The following is a 20548-nucleotide window of genomic DNA, read 5'->3' on the forward strand; positions in this document are numbered from 1 at the left end:
AATTTAGCGGATATTTAATAAAGTGCTTAGTCTCTGTCAGTGGAGCAGCCTTCAGACAACCTGGAGGAGAATAAAGCAGTGGTGGCTTATTACATTGTCAGGTATATTGACTTAGATGTAGCCATCTCAGTAAACTCATTTCCTGTTCTCCCCAGAGCTGTTGCTCTCCATTAAGCTGGCAAAGTTGTATGCATATGCCACAAAGAAATCACTGGCAAAGGGCTGATTTCTACAGAGAATTGCTAATATGAGTCATAAATGTGGCTGAATTTCATCATGTTGCCAGAAACAAAGCAACAACCAACAATAAACAACATAAAAACAAACCCCCAAGGATCCAAGAAATTTATACCAGCAAAACCAAAATTTTCTGCCAGTCTTTATTATGCAGATGGCATGTGAAGTTACTCAGTATAAGATTAGTAAGTTATGAATAACAGCACACCACATCCGGCAGCAGGTAGAAACATGAGCAAGAGCCTGTTTTTCCATGTGTATCGTGATTATTCTAAAATTTACATAGATACGATTATAGTAAGTACTCTGTAATCAGTGCCCCTTGTCATGATGTGGGGATTTGCGGAACTCAGAGAAGCTATGAGCCATGCCATGCAGGGCCACACAAGATCATAGTGAAGAGTTCCATGACTTTAAGCTATTGCAAAACAACCCACAAGGCCTACATTTTAGAAAGACTTTTTCTGTTTGTTTGTTTGTTTTTTCTCCTTTTCTTTTAAGAGAGTCCAAATAAATTGTCAAAGTGATCATCTGTTTAAACCTCTGTAAAGGTTCCATTTATTTGATGGAAATACTGATACATACAGACATTATAGGAAAATAAATTAAAATGTTTGATCAGGAAGTTTCATCAAATCTTGGGCCCCTGGCCTGATGCTGGTGAGTTTCTGTTCTGTTGACTCCAGCTCAAATACCTCAGGATGCATCCTGAGCCCTTGAGCACCGTGGGTCCACCCTACTGCTTGTTGTCCATCTCATTCTGACTCCCCTGCATTCCTCTCTCCATTATCAAAAGGAACCTAAATTGTGTCCTGTGCCCTGGCCTCTTCCTCAACAACTCCCCCTAAAGAAAAAAAACCTGGAGGGTGCACCCTGACCAGTGCAGGCAGTCCTTCTCATTTGGATTCCTGCAGCATCGGCCAGGCCTGCCTTCTCCTTGTGTTTATTACACACTCTTTTTATGCATCGACTCTGTGCTTTGACAGTTGAGAAACACAAGGTACAGAGAAAAGGATACCTTCCCTCCTCTCAAGACACCTGCAGTCTCATGAACAGGTCTGGAACAGTTTCATGAATAGGACAGGTCTGGAACCGGGGGCCTTCAGTGGTCTGGGAGAGTTCCCTGCCTCTTTGTCCCCTCTCTCACCACTGCCAGATGAATGATGTTTCTAAGATGCTTCCTTGTAGTCACTCACTCGGGTGTCCTTTTATCTTGACAAAGATGTGGGTCTGACTGTTAGCTTGTGCTTCAAGAGGAAGTTCTGTGGAGTAATCAGTTGAAAATCACCTTGTTGCTACTATGGTAGAAAAACAAAGAAATGGATGATAGGTGTTTTTGCTGATTCCCTGGCATGGCTTTTATTTCATGGTTATGTAAAATGAGATATTCAAATTAATTTATTCACATATATATTTAAATGATTATTTCATGGAAATTAATGTTGCTTTGGGGAATTAAGTATATACTGATTACTAAATTATAGCCTTTGATAAGCATATTTTAGTTTACTTTTTAATGCTGGGATATATAGGACTAACTTAGTATGGTTACTTTTACCAGTTAAAAGAGCAATCTCTCCATTTAAATACAGAGATGAGCTGCACTGACTCACCTATTTTTTCTTTTCTCGTTAGGCGGTACTTTGGAGGTATAAGTTTTCTCAGCTGAAAGGTTCCTCCGATGACGGCAAGAGCAAAATCAAATTTTTGTTTCAGAATCCAGATACTAAACAGATTGAAGCAAAGGTAAACCCAAATTCATCACACAAACCACCTCCAACTGCATTCATGCCATTAAGAAACAGAGGGGAGAAAATTTAGGAGACCCGTAAGTGCAAAAACACATGTTTTTTGTTTACCTTGGAGTAGCTCTCATGACCAAAAAAATAGATTCACTTTAAAATTTTAATGACAGATTTTCACTGAAATGGGTACTTGAGAATAAATTACATACAACATTTCATTTCTTAGTTTTAATTTTTGTGAACTGTATTTCTGTCACACTAAAATAATATTCTGGGAACTGAAACATTTTCTTGGTGGTTTCACGTTCTAAATAATAATTTATAAAAGATATTCTATCACTATTTGTTCCCTCTTTGGATATGAATGAGTGTATGTCTGTGCTCACTGAGTCGTGTCCTCTTTGTGATCTCATGGACTGCAGCTGGCCAGGCTCCTCTGTCCGTGGGATTCTCCAGGCAAGAATACTGGAGCAGGTTTCCATTCCTTCCTCCAGGGGAGCTTCCCAACCCAGGGATCAAACCCACTCCTCTGACATCTCCTGCATTGACAGGGGGTTCTTTGCTACTAACACCACCTGGGAAACCTTTGGATATAAATACCAATTCCTAAAAAATACTTTTAAAATCAATTCATGTTTTTGTATGTTATTCTGTTAAACAAAATGAATAAATGAGTGATTTTTTTGCTTTGCTTCATGTAGACTTTCAGTATTCTGAAATATATCAGAAAGATTCACTACTTTTATGTTTATGATTTTGTATTTGTAGATATTCAAAATCTGAAGGACTTCCTTTGCCCTACCGTGAAATTCACACCAACAGTCTTTGGGTTAGAATGGGTTATAAATATATTATTTCAGTGGGGAAGAGAGAATAAATAATGAATACCAAAGTGAAAAATGAATTCTATGGAAATGAAAACTCAGATATAAATTTTCAACTCTGACTTAAAATGACCATAATTCAGTTACATCCCAATACCTATTAAGTCCAGGGGAGGTTTGGCTGACATTCAGAGCCTCCAAAGGACAGACCCTTCCTGACTCCCATCCGGGCTCTGCAGCCCTGCTTTGTGCAGACCAGAGGCTCTTGCTCTCCTTTTAACAAGACAGCTTCCTTCTCACGGCTGCTCCTGCTTTTGTCTGGACTCTTCTCTCAGTCTGCTTGGTTCTGACCCTATCAGAGTGCCCACCCCTGCCCTGAGCTTGTCCCTTGACTCCTCTCAGCACCTGCTCCTCGGTGCTGTGAGGGGGCTGTGGAGCGACTCCTTTCTGCCGGCTTCTGTCCAGCTGTTTTTCACATCTGTCTCCGGTCAGTGTGGACGGAGGCCTGGGTACCATCACCCTCTCCCTCCTGACTCTCGTGTCCTCACCCCGCCTCGCCTGGTTCCTAAATGCAGACCTGCCTGTGGGCACCCCAGCTCCGCGCCCCCGGCTGCCATGGGTGGATCATTGCTCTGTGTCATCACGCACACTGCTCTTCCAGTTGCGTCTTGGTGTCACTATAAGAATGATCTCTACTCTCCAAAAGGATGTATCTTTAAGTTTTGGCGGATTTCCCACTTTGACACTCGGGAATCTTAACATGGTGAGTGGTGTCAGCGTTGTCAGTTCCGTGTTCTTCGGGCAAACGAGGAGTGTCAACCACTAGTTAATATGTTTGATTTGATAAACTCCTTCTCATCTGATATTTTTAATGTGCTAACAAATCCTTAGTCTGCAACATGAAGCAAAAAAGATAAATGCCGTGAAATGACTAGTAACTATTGTATTTAGACTTCGTTAATGTAGCTCATATACTTACTGCTTCCTTAACTATTCTATTTATTAGTTGTCTGCCAGCTTCGAAAAGGAGAAGGCGATGGCACCCCACTCCAGTACTCTTGCCTGGAGAATCCCAGGGATGGGGGAGCCTGGTGGGCTGCCGTCTATGGGGTCGCACAGAGTCGGACACGACTGAAGCGACTTAGTAGCAGCAGCAGCAGCAGCAGCAGCTTCAATGCTGCTTTTTATGGTTAGCATGTTTTACATAATACTTCATAAGTTCATTTAGTAAGAAATAGTTTCAGAAGCTATTTATTGAATGTTTTTCCTTGAACTTAGTAGTGTTAGTGGCTAAGTCATGTCCGACTCTTTGTGACCCCATAGACTATAAGCTACAAGACTCCTCTGTCCATAGGATTCCCCAGGCAAGAACACTGGAGTGGGTTGCCATGCCTTCCTCCAGGGGTTCTTCCCAACCTAGTGATCAAACCCAGGTGTCTTGCATTGCAGGCACATTCTTTGCCATCTGAGCCACCAGGTACTCCTCCTTAAATTTAGATAATTTTTGAGTAGTGAAAAGAGAGGTTTTAAGGCCAATGAAACAGTGTGACCATAGGTGAATTGCCAGACTTATTCAAAGTCACCACCTTATATAAAATGAGGAAGAAAAAGACCTAGATGGGTAATACTGAAAATACCAAATTAATCATGGACACTGTTTTAAAACCAGCCAATCAGAACAGCAGCCAGCTCTATAGAATCATTTAGCCATTCTGGTGTGCATTGCCTCTGCCAGTACCACCGAGTTCATATTCACTATTAAAACTAGTACAGTTGCTATTTCGTAACCTTTATCACGGTAACATGTGAGCAGTAATCAGAAGCTCCTTCACAGGAGGAAAGCAGGAAGAATGCCAGCACATATCACATCACAAAACTTATAAACTGATGTCACTTGAGAATCAGCATTTCTTCACTTTTTCTAAATGAGGGAATAGGCAGCACAATACAGTGAAAAGAAAATTAAGATCAGGTAACATTAAGTACCTGATGCTGAGAGTAGACTCATTGGAAAAGACTCCGATGCTGGGAAAGATTGACGGCAGGAGAAGAAAGGGGCGACAGACGATGAGATGGTTGGGTGCATTCACTGACTCAATGGACATGAGGTTGAGCAAACTCTGGGAGATGATGAAGGGCAGGGAAGCCTGGTGTTGCTGCAGTCCGTGGGGTCACAAAGAGCTGGACATGACTTAGTGACTGAAGAAAAACTTGAGTAAAACTCTCTTCTTTACCATTTCCCAGCTACATGACCTGGGCAATTCACCAAATTATGACTGCTGCCTTGCAGGAAAAATGTAAGGAATAAATACCCATGGTACCTGGCATATGGAAGATAACAAATCACGCAGGAATGATTTCCTCTTCAAAGATTGTAGCATAAACATAGAGGAAGTATTAACAAATAGCAGTTGTTATTATTAGAAGTCTAGTTAGTAAAGGTGATTACTTATATATGTAAACTGTTCTGTCCATATTTAAGAAATTCACATGTATAAGCATAATCCAAGTTTGTGTCACTTATCAAATTCCTTGGACAATTAATTTATATTATTTTTAAAATTGTAATGAGGTTAGAGACAGGAACCCCAAGACAGGGACAGAAACTTCTCCTGCATATTGTATGATATATGTGCTATTACTTCATGTCTGTTGTAACACTGGCGTCCACCCCATGTGGTTGTTATTCACCACTGTGCCTTCCCCACTAGATCAAGAACATGTAAGTGTAAGGAATGTGTCTTACAACCCAGCATTGCTAAGGCTTAACCTGATGCTTGCCTGGAAACAGGCGGGTCATAACTGTCTCTATTTCATTTAATTTAATATTTCCTGGTCCATAATTTAGTCATTGTGTAGACATGAGAGTTTATTTCTGGAATAAATGCCTAGGAGGGCAGTTGCTCAGTCATATGGAAAATGTTTATTTAGTTTTAAAGAAAATGCCAAATCACCATGCAGAGTAGCTGTGACATTTTGCATTCCCTTCAACAATGTACCAGAAACTCAGCCTCCTTACATCCTCCCAAGCATTTGGAATGGTCACTACTTTTGTTTTCAGAAGTTCTCATCATAGTTTTAATTTTCATTCCCTAATGACTAGCAGTGATTTTTTGGGGGCAGGAGGGCACGCGGGAGGTTTCCAAAATCACTGCACATGGTGACTTGCAGCCATGAAATTAAAAGACACTTGCTCCTTGGAAGAAAAGCTATAACAAACCTAGACAGCATATTAAAAAGCAGAGACATTACTTTGCTGACAAAGGTCCATCTGGTCAAAGCTATGGTTTTTCCAGTAGTCACGTGTGGATGTGAGAGTTGGCCTATAAATAAAGCTGGGCACTGAAGAATTGGTGCTTTTGGAACTGTGGTGTTGGAGAAGACTCTTGAGAGTCACTTGGACTTCAAGGAGATCAAATAAGTCAACTGCAAAAGAAATCAATCCTGAGTATTCATCTGAAAGTTGAAAGATGCTGAAGTTGAACGTCAATACTTTGGCCACCTGGTACAAAGAACTGACTCATGGGAAAAGACCCTGATGCTGGGAAAGATTGAAGGTGGGAGGAGAAGAGGATGGGTTTGTTGGGTGGCATCACCGACTCAATGGGCATGTGTTTGAACCAGCTCTGGGAGTTGATGATGGATAGGGAAGCCTGGTGTGTTGCAGTCCATGAGGTCGCAAAGAGTCAGACATGACTGAGCAACTGAACTGAACTGAATGACTAGCAGTGCTGAACAACTTCTTACGTGACTATTTTCTAAGTATTTATGTCCCCTTTGGTGAAACATCTCTTCCTACTTATTCCTGTTTTCAAATTGTATTTTATGATTTGTTTTGCTTAAGAGTTTTATGAGTTATTATATACTGGATTGGCCAAGAAGTAACCCAAGCAAATTTCTTGGCCAATTCAATATTTTGTATATGAGGATTTGTTAGATGTAATGTTTGCAAATATTTTCTTACAGTTTGTAATTTGTGTTTCATCTTCTTAACAGTGTATCATGTATCTTCAGAGAAATTTAAAGATTTTTAGAAACCAAATTATCAGTTCTTTCTCTTAGAAATAATGATTTTTAGTGTCATGTAAAAAATTCTTCAGCACCCCCAAGGGCCAAATGTTTTCTCTTATGCCACTTTCAAAATGTATTATAAGCTTGCCATTGACAGTTATATATGATACATTTGAGTCTATTTTTTTTTCCTATAAGTTGTGGGGTTTGACTGATCTTCTCTGTTTTGCCTGTGGTTATCTGGTTACAACACCACCATTTATTGTAAAGACCGTTCTTCCTCTGTTGAATTATTTCAGCAGCTTCGTTGGAAAATCGCCTGGTCCTACCTCGGTGGTACTACTTCTTGGTGCTTTTTTGCATCCGTCACTTTGCTAGTATCATTCATTCTTTGACACAGTAGCTAAACGACAACCCTTGAAACGGATGGTTCTGTCCACTTTATGGTTATCTTTCAAAACTGCTTTAGTTCTTCTCGTTTCTTTGTGTTTCCATGGACATTTCAGAATTACCCTCTGTATATCCATGAATAATCTCAGAGGCCCCTCAGGAGGGAGGGCATGACAGATATCAATTTCAGGAGAATTGACATCTTTACTATGCTTTCTTAAAGCAATGAAAACAGACTGTTTTTCTATTTTTTTGAACTTTTGATTGATTTCTTCAGTATTGTGTAGTTTTCATTATATAGAACCTATGCATATTTTGTTAAACTTAGATAAACTATTTATTCTTTTTTTTGAGAGAATATAAACATCTTAAAATTTTTCATTTTCCAAATATTAATTAATATGTAGCAATATAATTAACATTTATATATTTACATTGCATCATGAAACCTGTATATATATATATATATATATATATATACACACACACATATATATATATTATTAGTTCTAGGTCTTTTGTTTCTATTTATGCTTTTTAAAATTCTTCCAGTTTATTTATATAGATTACTAAGACATATGGAAATAAGGAAAAAGTTTCTTTTTTCAGATTCATATAGCATTGCTATCTTTTTCTTGCCTACAAATTTAAATGCTATATTGAATACCAGTAATGAGTGTGGACATCCTTCATTTGTTCCTTATTTTAGGGAAAATCATTTAGCTTTTCACCAAGTGAGTAAGTGAAAGTTGCTCAGTTGTGTCCAACTCTTTGCGACCCCATGGACTGTATAGTCCATGGAATTCTCCAGGCCAGAATACTGGAATGAGTAGCCTTTCCCTTCTCTAGGGGATCTTCCCAACCCAGGGATCGACCCAGGTCTCCCGTATTGCAGAAGGATCCTTTACCAGCTGAGTCAGTGGTCTAATGGAATTATTTTCTCAGGTTAAGCTAGGCCCCATATTTTTCTGAAGGTTTTATTATGAATGAATATCAATTAATATGACATTGTCAGTTTTCTTGTTTGGCTTCTTAATGCAACAGAATATATTAATGGATTTTCAGATACTGACCCTGTCTTACAACTGGAATAAACCCTAGTTAATAATGATGTGGAATTTTTACATATGTGGCTGAATTTTATTTGTCAAAATTTTAAGTATTTTTGCTTTTACATCTATGAGAGTTATTGGTCTGTTGGGGCTTTTTTGTTGTTTTTTGTTTGGTTGGCTGGTTGGTTTGGTACTGTCTTTGCCTAATTCTGGTATTGGAACAAGCTGGAATAAAATGAGCTGAAAATGTTCCTCCTCATTTTTTATTTTCTGGAAGATATTGTATACCATTGTTGTTGATTCTTCCCTAAAAGTTTAGTAAAGTTCTCTGGTGGAACCACATCAGTCAGGAGATTTCATTTTGAGGATTTTTTTAAACTATGAGTTCAGCTTACTTAGTAGGTAACTATTCGAATTATCTATTCCTATCAGATGATCTGTAGTAATTTTTACTTTCGAAGGTCTTCATCAATTTTATCTAAGCTGTCAAATTTACGTGTGTAGACCTTTTCATAGTATTTCCTTATTGTCACTTTGAAGTGTGCAGATTCTGTAATAGCATCCCTAATTCACTCCTGATGTTAATAATTGGTGCCTTCTTTCTATTTATCTGTCAGTCTTGTGAGAGACTATTCAAAGAACTAATAGTTCTCCTTTATTTCCTCAGTTGAGCTCTGTGATGCTTGATGAATTCTGCTCTCACCTTTATTATTTACTTCTCTTTGGATGCTTTGGTTTCATATTGCTTTTCTTTATCTGATTTCTCAAGTGGAATTTTAAAATTGTTGACTCAAAACTTTTTTGTTTCTAATATAAAAATTTAATTCCAGAATTTCCTTCTTAGGACTGTATTCCACAAATTTTGATATATTGTATTTCTATTTTTATTCAACTCATGTATTTTTAATTTCCCTCAAGTCTTCCTCTTTAACAGATGGATTTCCTTTTAAGAAGTGTGATGTTTATGTTCTATGTATCTGGAGTTTTTTTTGCTATATTTCTAGAATTGATTACTAGTATGATACAGTTAGTCAGAGAATATATTCTGTATGATTTCACTTCATTTTTCTCTTACCTTATGTCAGATACTCTACTTGAATAAGACAAAATAGACTTTAAAATACTGTTCAAAGTATATAGAAAGTTATATAATGAAAAAGGGGTCAATTCAACAAAAAGTTATAACAATTATCAGTATATATGTGCTTAACATCAGAGCACCTAATATATAAAAATACTGACATATATGAAGAGAAAAATTGACAGAAATGCAACCATAGTAAGAGACTTCAAAGACATCACTTTGCCGACAAAGGTCCATCTAGTTAAAGCTATGTTTTTTTCCAGTAGTCATGTATGGATGTGAGAGTTGGACCATAAAGAAGGCTGAATGCCGAAGAACTGATACTTTTCAATTATGGTACTGAAGATTCTTGAGAGTCCCTTGGACTGCAAGAAGATCAAACCAGCCAATCCTAAAGGAAGTCAACACTGAATATTCATTGGAAGGACTGATGCTGAAGCTCCAATACTTTGGCCACCTGATACAAAGAGCTGACTCATTGGGAAAGACACTGATGCTGGGAAAGACTGAGGACAAATGAAGGGCCATCAGAGGATGAGATGGTTAGATGGCATCACCGACTCATTGGACATGAATTTGAGCAAATTTCGGGAGATAGTGGAGGAAGGGAATCCTACATGATGTAGCCTATGAGATAAAAAAGACTGGGGCACAACTTACCAACTCAGTCAGTTCACTTCAGTCACTCAGTCACGTCTGACTCTGTGGCCCCATGGACTGCAGCATGCCAGGCCTCCATGTCCATCACCAACTCCCAGAGCTTGCTCAAACTCACTTCCGTTGAGTCAGTGTTGTCATCCAACCATTCCATCTTCTGTCGTCCCCTTTTCCTCCTGCCTTCAGTCTTTCCTAGCATCAGGGTCTTTTCCAGTCAGTCAATTCTTCACATCAGGTGGCCAAAGTATTGGAGTTTCAGCTTCAGCATCAGTCCTATCAGTGAACGTTCAGGACTGATTTCCTTTAGGATTGACTGGTTGGATCTCCTTGCAGTCCAAGGCACTCTCCAGAGTCTTCCCCAACATCACAGTTAAAAAGCATCAGCTCTTCAGCATTCAGCTTTCTTTATAGTCCAACTGTCACATCCATACATGACTACTGGAAAAACTATAACTTTGATTAGATGGACCTTTGTCTGCAAAGTAATGTCTTTGCTTTTTAATATGCTGTCTAGGTTGGTCATAGCTTTTCTTCCAAGAGCAAGCATCTTTTAATTTCATGGCTGCAGTCACCATCTGCAGTGATTTGGGAGTCCAAGAACACATTAAGTTGCTCATTGGTTCCATTATTTCCCCAACTATTTGTCATGAAGTAATGGGGATGGATGCCATGACCTTTGTTTTTTGAATATTGAGTTTTAAGCCAGCTTTTTCACTCTCCTTTTTCACCTTCATCAAGAGGCTCTTTATTTTTCTTCACTTTCTGCCATAAGGATGGTGTCATCTGCATATCTTAGGTTATTGATATTTCTCCCGGCAATCTTGATTCCAGCTTGTGCTTCTTCCAGCCCAGCGTTTCTCATGATGTACTCTGCATATTAGTTAAATAAGCAGGGTGACAATATACAGCCTTGATGTACTCCTTTCCCAATTTGGAACCAGTCCTTTGTTCCATGTCTGGGTTCTAACTATTGCTTCCTGACCTGCATACAGATTTCTCAGGAGGCAGTTAAGGTGGTCTGGTATTCCCATCTCTTTCAGAATTTTCCACAGTTTGTTGTGATCTACACAGTCAAATGCTTTGGCATAACCAATAAAGTAGAAGTTTTTCTGGAATTCTCTTGCTTTTTCTATGATTCATTAGATGTTAACTATTTGATCTCTGGTTCCTCTGCCTTTTCCAAATCCAGCTTGAATATCTGGAAGTTCTTGGTTCACATACTGTTGAAGCCTGACTTGGAGAATTTTGAGCATTACTTTGCTAGCTTATGAGATGAGTGCAATTGTGCAGTTATTGGACCATTATTTGGCATTGCCTTTCTTTAGGATTGAAATGAAAACTGACCTTTTCTACTCCTGTGGCCACTAATGAGTTTTCCAAATTTGCCGGCATATTGAGTGCAACATTTTCACAGCATCATCTTTTAGGATTTGAAATAGCTCAACTGGAATTCCATCACCTCCACTAGCTTTGTTCACAGTGATGCTTCCTAAGGCCCACTTGACTTCTCATTCCAGGATGTCTGGCTCTAGGTGAATGGTCACACCAGCATGGTTATCTGGCTTATGAATATCTCTTTTGTATAGTTCTTTTGTGTATTCTTGTTGCCTCTTCTTAGTATCTTCTGCTTCTGTTAGGTCCATACCATTCCTGTTCTTTATTGTCCCCATCTTTGCATGAAATGTTCCGTTGGTATCTCTAATTCCTTAAAGAGATCTCTAGTCTTTCCCATTCTATTGTTTTCCTGTTTCTTTTCATTGATCACTGAGGAAGGCTTTCTTATCTCTCCTTTCTATTCTTTGGAACTCTGCATTCAGATGGGTATATCTTTCCTTTTCTCCTTTGCCTTTAGCTTCTCTTCTTTTCTCAGCTATTTGTAAGCCCTCCTCAAACAACCATTTTGCCTTTTTGCATTTCTTTTTCTTGGGAATGGTCTTGATCCCTGCCTCCTGTACAATGTCACAAACCTCCGTCCATAGTTCTTCAGGCACTCTGTCTATCAGATCTAGTCCCTTGAATCTACTTGTCACTTCTACTGTATGACTGTAAGGGATTTGATTTAGGTCATACCTGAATGGTTTAGTGGTTTTCTCTACTTTCTTGAATTTAAGTCTGAATTTGGCAAAAAGGAGTTCATGATCTGAGCCGTAGTCAGCTCCTGATCTTGTTTTTGCTGACTGTATAGAGCATTGTCATCTTTGGCTGCAAAGAATATAATCAATCTGATTTCAGTATTGACCATCTGGTGATGTCCACTTACCAAGTGAACAACAGCAAAAAGAGACTTCAATACCCCACTTTTATTAAATCTCAAAGTTGTATTTTTTAAAAGAAAAACAAACTCAAAAACTGTTAGATAAAGAAAAAAGAGATATATAAACAAATTTAGAAATATACAATGGATAACACAGAAATAAGAAAGAATAAACTAAAGACTTCACCATAATACCTGATACTATAAAACTCCTGGGAGAAAACATAGGGAAAAAACTTCTTGACACTGATCTTGACAATAATATTTTGGATATGATTCAAAATATGATATATGATATAAAAGCAGAGGCAACAAAAACCAAAACAGACAAGTGGTAGTATATCAAATTAAAATGATTTGCATAGCAAAGAAAATTTTTAAAAACCATTCTAAGTAATGTGAAAAAATTTTATTTGCAAACCATGCATCCAATAATGAGTTAATTTGCAAAATATATAAGGAACTCATACTACTCAATACCAAAATACAAATAATACAGTTAAAATGAGCTAGGGTCTAATAGATACTTCTCTAAAAAAGAAATGTAAATAGCTATCAAATACATAAGAATTTGCTCAATATTTCTAAATCTCAGGGTAACACAATTCAAAAACACAGTGAGATATCACCTTACACCAACTTGGGCAACTATCAACAAAATGACAAAGATAATAATGTAGGCAAAGATAAGAAGGGAAGAAACCCTTGTGAATCTCCGGTGGGAATGTAAATTGGTACCACTTTTATAGAAATCAGTATGAGGATTCCTCTAAAGAGGTAAATAGGGGTGGCACATTATCCAGCAATCCCACTTCTGGATATTTTTCCAAATTAATTGAAATCTATATCTTGAAAATATATCAATTTCCCTTATGCAAGATTTGTGGTGATTGTTCAGTTGCTAAGTCATGTCCAACTCTTTGCAACCCCATGGACTGCAGGACTCCAGGCTTCCTTATCCTCCACTCTCTCTCAGAGTTTGCTCAAGTTATACAAGATTAATAGAGATCTAATGAGTAATTCGATGATGAAATATTTGACATTTGCCGCAAGGATAGGTAGTCAGTAAACCATGCCTAGCATACACTCTAGTTGTTATAGAGGTTGTGGTATATGAATTAGTTTGATTGTGGTATGCTTTTTACAGTGCATACATTTATCAGAACATCAACTCATGCACCTTAAACACATAGTTTTATATGTCTAAGATATCATCAAAAAGCTGTATTAAAAAAAAAACTGATGAAATAGTTTAGTAAAGGGACTCAGTTCTTGCTATATGTGATAAGACGACAGCTTTAAATAAGACATACTCTCATAGTATATAATATATCCCAGGTTACAAGGCAAATACATTAAAGCCAGAGCTTATTTCTTATTTCACAAGAGATGCTGTTTGGGGAATATGATTGAGTTGCTGTGCATATGACAAGATTAAAAGTTCTAAATAGTATTTAAATTTTTCATTGTGAAAGTCTTAGAAATACTTAAAAAGGACAAGAGTTGGGGAAATATACTTTATTTTTTGTTTTTGTTGTTTTATGGCTATACAAAGACAATGTTATAATACCAAAACTGGTTACATTTTTTTCTCTGAAAGTAGAAATTCATAAATTCTCACTTCATTACTCAGAAAGCTTAGTAAATTTGCCATCAGTTTTTCAAAGCCTCATTAAACTTCCCAGAACTTTCCTAGTAGAACAGAGGAGTGGTTCCCAATTGAAGTCATGAGCAATATTACAGTAATTTGATAATTAATTTAAAAGCTCATTTTATTCTTACTGGGTACTTTTTCTAAAGTGCTGTTTTTATGATGTTAGTATAGATACTAATTCATCAAGGGTTACCAACATATTCTCATTGTTGGCCATTAGTAAATTTCCTAGGTTAAAATATATATATATATATATATATATGCTTACTATTTTTAACATTTCATTATTATTTTTATGTGTATCTATTTTTAAATTATAATTTGATATAATATAAGAAGTCAGGGAATCCCCAGATTTCAAAATAGTTTGCCTTCTAAAGGCATTGCTGTCGCTTTATTCATTGAAATTCATGACCATCCCTATAGGGAAACACTGTTAAAATCTTTCATAAACTATTGTATACAGCATATTAATCCTAAATTACTGGATTTAACATCTGGCAAAGGTAGTACTTTTTGTACAATAAGAGAAGGAAAAAGAAAATTGCTTTTTTATTTAGTGGAATAGAGCAGAGTTTGGAAACATCTCTAAATAGACATTTTCCCCAAAATCCTTCCTGCCCCCAATCTCCATGGTCTCAGAGACATCAAGTGGCCCCAAGAGAAGTTCCCACATAAGATTTAGTAAGACTTGAATCAGAAATTGAGGATTGAATCCCAGTAATGCTACTTACCAGCTATTCTCTATAAATCTTCATTTTCTGATTATAAATTGTGGATAAAAGTGTCTGCCCAAAAGGATTGCTCTCAGGATGAAATGTTCCCTGGTTTGTAGGTAAGGATTGAGTATACAAAACGGTAAAGGGAACACTTCGTATGCTGAGTCAGCACCTGCTAGACCCTACTAAAGAATGCATGATGTGCTGAAAAGTCTGCCTTTCAGAACATAATGACTCATCATCTAAGCAGATTCCTACGTGGCATTTCAAGGGCTCATGAGCTAGGAAGCTTAATATTCACAAAGCCAAACCCAGGAGGGACTGGGGCCGACAATCTTCCTCTGCGTAGAAAGCGAAAGATCAGTTTCCTAGCTAGCCTGTTGTTCATTTTCTCTCTTTCTGGCATCCAAAACCAGAGGTTTTCTAGAACTCTCCTTTCATCGTGAACTCCCAGAGCCCCAGCTGTTTAGATTCAGGAGAAGAAAAATGAAGATGGGGCGGCTCCTGCTTGTAATGAGGTCCTTTATCAAAGCTGTTTGGTGCCTCATACTGCAGTAGAAACTGGAGCAGCTGGGAGTGAATGGGGATGGAGGTGGGGATGAAGTGTGTGTGTTTGTGTGTGTGTGTGCACGTGTGTGCATGTGTGTGATTTCCGTACAACTGACTTTATCCAAAATCATAGTGTAGAAGAAACTGGAGTGGCTGGAAGTAAATGTGGAGAATGAGTCAAGTGTGTGTGTGTGTGTGTGTGTGTGTGTGTGTGTGTGAGAGAGAGAGAGAGAGAGAGAGAGATTTACATATCTCTGATCTTACCTAAAACTTTATTTAAAATGCTTGATTGGAGCAGGGAAATGAATACATGAAGGAGAACTCTGCACTGGATACTCGTCTTCCTTGAAAAGAGCTCCTAAGCTCCTGGGAATCCCCAAGGGTTCCAAGTCATGTTTATTTCTCACTGAGAATGTTTCCTCCTGTGCATGATTTATTTTCAAGCCTCTTATATTCTTCATAGAGATATTGAATTTTATTTACCCACATATGTTAAGAATCCCAACTTCTTTTAATCTAGTAAACTAGAAAACTTAACCTGGTATTTTTTAGGTAAAACATATATTAACTGCCTCCAAAGTAAGCAACTGTCAGAGGGAACATGTCAAGGGCATGATTTTTTTTTTCCCTTTTTCCCCAAAGTCAACATTCACCTACAGAAGAAATGGAATTGCATTTTTATTTAATATAAGGAAAAACATTTTGAAAATCAAAATTTTAAGAATAAAGATATACTTGAAAGTTTTTCTAAGGAGGCAAAGTAACTCAAAATAATCATGCATGGTGTTATCTTCTCATTATTAAAAAAATCAAAATTCCAAAAATCATGAAAGCTTTGAAAATGGAAAAAAATAAAGTGAATTTTGACCCTCCTGAACTATTTGATTATGAAAATGGTAATTACCCTGGTAAAGCCCATTTGCAGTGTTTGTCAGTACTCAACATGACACAGACCTTATTCACTGAAGTATGTACTGAAAACAGTTGGCAGCAATTTTTGTAAGACTGCGGCTACCTGAGTTGGTGAAACCAGTTGCAACAGCTGTGCAGTAGTATCTCATTGTGGGCTTGGTTTGCATGTCTCTGATCTCACTGATGCTGATCATTTCTGATGATGCTGATCATCCTTTCGTGTACCTGCTGGCCATCTACACATCTTCTTTGAGAGAAATGTCTATTCATATCTTCTGCCCATTTTTTAATCAGAGTGTGTTGTGTTTTTTGCTGTTGAGTTATATGAATTCTTTACATTTTTGGATATTAAGCCCTCACCAGATAATTTGCAAATCCTTCCTCAGTTATTCAATCAAATATCTTGAAATCGTCCTTGACTCGAGTTTACTTTCAATCCCACACATTTTTTAGTTGAAAACCTTTACAACTTCGTTTCTTTCTTTCAATCATATTCCCACAGAGTTTATCAACAGTGTAGCCCGAATTATCATTTTAAGACTTAATACCAATTCTTGTCTCTCTGTACCCAGAAATCTCCAGTGGCTTTCTGTGTCAATTGGAGTAAAGCTCATAAAGGGCTGGAATGCCCTGCGTTATTCCTTGACCTCATTTCTTGACCTATTGTTGTTGTTTAGTTAGTTACTAAGTTGTATCTGACTCTTTTGTGACCCCATGGGCTGTAGCCCACCAGGCTCCTAAGTCCATGGGATTTCCCAGGCAAGAAGAATACTGGAGCAAGTTGCCATTCCCTTCTCCCCGGGATCTTCCCCACCCAGGGATCGAACCCACATCTCCTGTGTCTCCTGCATTGGCAAGTGGATTCTTTACCACTGAGCTGCCTGGGATGCCCCCATTATTCACTCAGTTCATTCCATCCCAGTGCCAACAGCCCCTAGCTTTTCCTCAAACTCTCCTAGAATATCTCCATCTCAGGGCCTCTGAAATTGACTTCTGCCTCGAGTGTTTCTCTCACAAACATCAAGATGGTTTACTCTTTTATCTCTTGAGGTTTTGCCTTCATGAAAACATGGATTTCCCATCCCACAGCCACTCCTACACTCTGTTCTTGTCCATGCTTTATTTTCTTGACTGTACTTATCACTACATCCAAAAATATTAACTTGTTTATGCTTTTCCATGTTGTATCCTGCTCGAGACTGTAACTCCCAGGAGGACATTTTTTATGCCTGCATTGCTTATTACTCTGTCTTTTCAACAAAGAAAAGGCCAGATGAATAGTAAACCCTCAATAAATATTCATTGAGTGAATGACTACATTTTGAGGAGAGTTATGCTTAGCAAGATCCATGGGCTCCAGATGAGCTTTGTTCCAAGGAGATGGTAAATGGCTCGATGGACATCATCTTTGGATGCTCAGTAGATAGGTGGACCTGAAAGTCTAGAATTTACATTGGAAATGAGGAAAAGAGTGTTACTTGTATATATAGCAATGCAGATCAAAGCCTTAGGAGTAGATGTGATGGCGAAAGGTGACCACTGATCTGAGGAAAGATGAGTTGATGTTGGAATCAAAGGCTAAACTTAAGCACATCTCTGCCCTCTGCTTTTTGTTCTGATTGCCTTTAATTTCTTGCCCATCCCACAGCTGACAATAGGTGTGAACATTTTAAAGTGCCAACTACATCAAATCATTGACATATTCTTGACAAGGTATGAAAATATTAATCATTCTGAAATATCTTCATGTTTAGGCTATTTATTTTTCTGACAACCAAGCTATAAACTCCAGCTTAACAGAGATGCAGCAAATATATTTTTGAGAAAAAGTTACTTGTATTTTTACCCAGTTGCAACATTCAACAGTATTCTCCCTTTTACCAAGGGTACCGAAAGCACACCTCATGTTTTCCAAAGCCGTCCCACCTTTTTACACCTAGTGGATTTATACAAGTTGACACTGAACGCATTCAAAACCCGCGTGTAAAATGAGCTGGCTTCACAGAGAATGAAGGGGCTCTTTTGTGGACTGAATTGTGGCCAGAGAAAACCTGCTGTGTGACCAGGAATGCCTCACAGTGAGATGAGGCAGGTCACTAAAAATAAGGCTCCCGAAATCATAATGGCCGAGACACTAAAATCAATTTAGGTGGAGTGATTTTAGGAATTTAAAATACTTAAACCAGAGCTCTGGTGTTTTAATACTTAGCAATGGAAACTAAGAACTCCCAGTGTCATGAAGGGAATTACTTGGACCGCATAGCTATCTCGCCTACATTGAATAGATGCATTGATTTAACAGCCAAGTATGATAATCAAAACTAATTAAATTTAAAATGAGTGCACACATTATATTTTAGAAGTGAACCGTTTGGCTTATAGCATCGGAAACACTCATATCCCTTGCTTTCAGTATTTCATATTCATTGTCCAACAGCAAATAGCAACTGATTCTAGAGAATAGTGAAGAGTACTTGTTAATCATTCTAATCCAAATTCTTCATTTGAATTGTCTCTAAAGAGATAAAAATACTTTTAAATCTACTGCTTCTCTTTGTTTACACTTTATCAAGAGTAAAATTTTAATCTGGCCAAGTGTATTTCTGTGCAGCGTTGATCAATGTTGAAAAGACTCTCCTGGGTGATAATCATGTTAAGTCCTTCCAGCTCATGGAGCACTGTATTTTGAAGTAAATCTTCATTTAAAATTAACATACGGAACAAAAGCGCCAACAGTTTCCATAGGTTAGATATCTTTGATTCTAGTTAAGTTTATTGCACTTTAAAGAGAAGGTCTAGCTATTATCTAGTAGTATGGTTATGTTTCATTTATCTCAAGGAAATTGATTTTTATTTTGTGTGACTCATCTCTCTGTCCCTTTCAGGAGCTGGAGTTTTCGAATCTCTTTGCTGTCCTCCACTGCATTCATTCCTTCTTCGCTGCCAAAGTGGCTTGTTTGGACCCTCTGTTTCTAGGCAGTCAGGCTGCTGCCTCTGCGGCTTCCAGCTCCGGAGTAGCGAGCAAAGCCAAGTATATGACCTGACAATCTGAGCTCGGCCTCCCTCTCATCTTGACTTGTAAACAGAACGACCTTACTCATCGCCGCAGACAGTGGAGAAGCCATCACATCCCCAAGTTAGCAGGGAAGCCAAGTGGAAATCTGAGTGGAGAAGATCAGACGGATCCCCAAAGCATTCTGTTCGACGGCCTCGAGGGATTGTCCTAAATGAGCGGGATGACTTGCTCTTCCTCGTTGGGTCAGGACCGCTGTGTTGCTTTCACTGAAAGGGAAGATGAACCGATGAATGACTCGAGTGTGTAAATAATATAAAAATTGTAAGCTACCTATAAATAAAACACCCATTAAACAGTCACGTCTGTATTTTAGACTATTTTGTATGACAAATGCATGAAGGGCCTGCTCAGGAACCAGTGCCCTGCTATTATGTGAGGAGCAACAGAAGGAGGCAGAGGCCCCGAGACCAGAGTGAAGACCCTTGTCCAAGAAGAGAGCACCTCAGCTCACTGGTGTGGATCTCTGCTTATAGCTTCACCCCATGACTTGACAGTGGCACCCCAATATGTGTATGCTGTTGTAAATCATTGCTGAGAATTTCAAAAAGATCGTTGCATTTGACCTACAATAGACACGATATGAAATGGAATATTTCTTCCTGGGGTCACTGACACCAAATGTGTTATTCACAGCCAGTGTTCCTTCAAAGATGCCAAAATGTGTTAATTTAGTGAGGAATGAAGGAAACATCCATGAACCTCTTGTCCTTTCCTTCATTTATGGAGATTTCTATTTTACCTGGAATTTATTATTAAATTAAAATTTCATAAATTTTCAGTGACCCGAAAACCTTTCATAGAGAAAATATCAATTCATGTGGTGTAAGAGACGGTTCCTTCTTGTATTCCTAACCTCACCTGGAGCTGGAGTTAATCCTGATTGGAAATGTCCCCAGGAAGTATTTTCAAATCTATTACTTTTGTTGGGTAAATAACATCATTCCATTTTAGTTAGAGCATATGAGAGAATAAGGTAAGATATGAAAATACAAGTTAAAACTTCTTCTACCTTATCATGTCATAAAAAGCAGTCATGCAATGCCAAGTTATGAATTATTGGAGGCATCTTGTCCTAGGAATGTAGGTATAAAGGGGTTGGAGATTTGAAAGCCCTGAAGTGCACACAGCTCAGATCCCAGATGTTTGTATAACATTGTCTGTCCTATACCACAGCTGTGCTGAGATCTTCTTTTAAACAACCAGCTCTCTATCAAGAAAAAATTACTTTTATATTAGTACACATGTTCCCAACTCAGTCACACTTGTTGCATACTTCCTTGTGAAGATGACCAAATATATAATAAGGTGGACTAATTTTAAAAAGAAGGAAAAAAATCTCTCAAGAAGGAAACATTATTTGTAAAAAGGACACATGAACATTATA

At 38.0% G+C, this 20548-nt stretch overlaps 1 protein-coding gene across 3 annotated transcripts in view; it reads left to right on the forward strand.

Annotated features, from left to right (window-relative positions):
- SNTG1 (syntrophin gamma 1) overlaps nucleotides 1-19463 on the forward strand; it is a 403770-nt gene extending 384307 nt beyond the window's left edge. For 2 of the 3 annotated variants that reach the window (XM_069600004.1, XM_069600006.1), the window contains 2 exons: nucleotides 1873-1983; nucleotides 18974-19463. In XM_069600004.1, coding sequence (XP_069456105.1) covers nucleotides 1873-1983; nucleotides 18974-19132 — 270 coding nt within the window. In that variant the 3' untranslated portion in view covers nucleotides 19133-19463. Of the gene's footprint in view, nucleotides 1-1872; nucleotides 1984-17736; nucleotides 17802-18973 lie in introns of all 3 variants that reach the window. The other variant, XM_069600005.1, reaches the window with a different exon arrangement.
- Nucleotides 19464-20548: the final 1085 nt, after the last annotated feature.

Source organism: Ovis canadensis, chromosome 9 (assembly GCF_042477335.2).
Source record: "Ovis canadensis isolate MfBH-ARS-UI-01 breed Bighorn chromosome 9, ARS-UI_OviCan_v2, whole genome shotgun sequence".
Classification (NCBI taxonomy): Eukaryota; Metazoa; Chordata; class Mammalia; order Artiodactyla; family Bovidae; genus Ovis; species Ovis canadensis.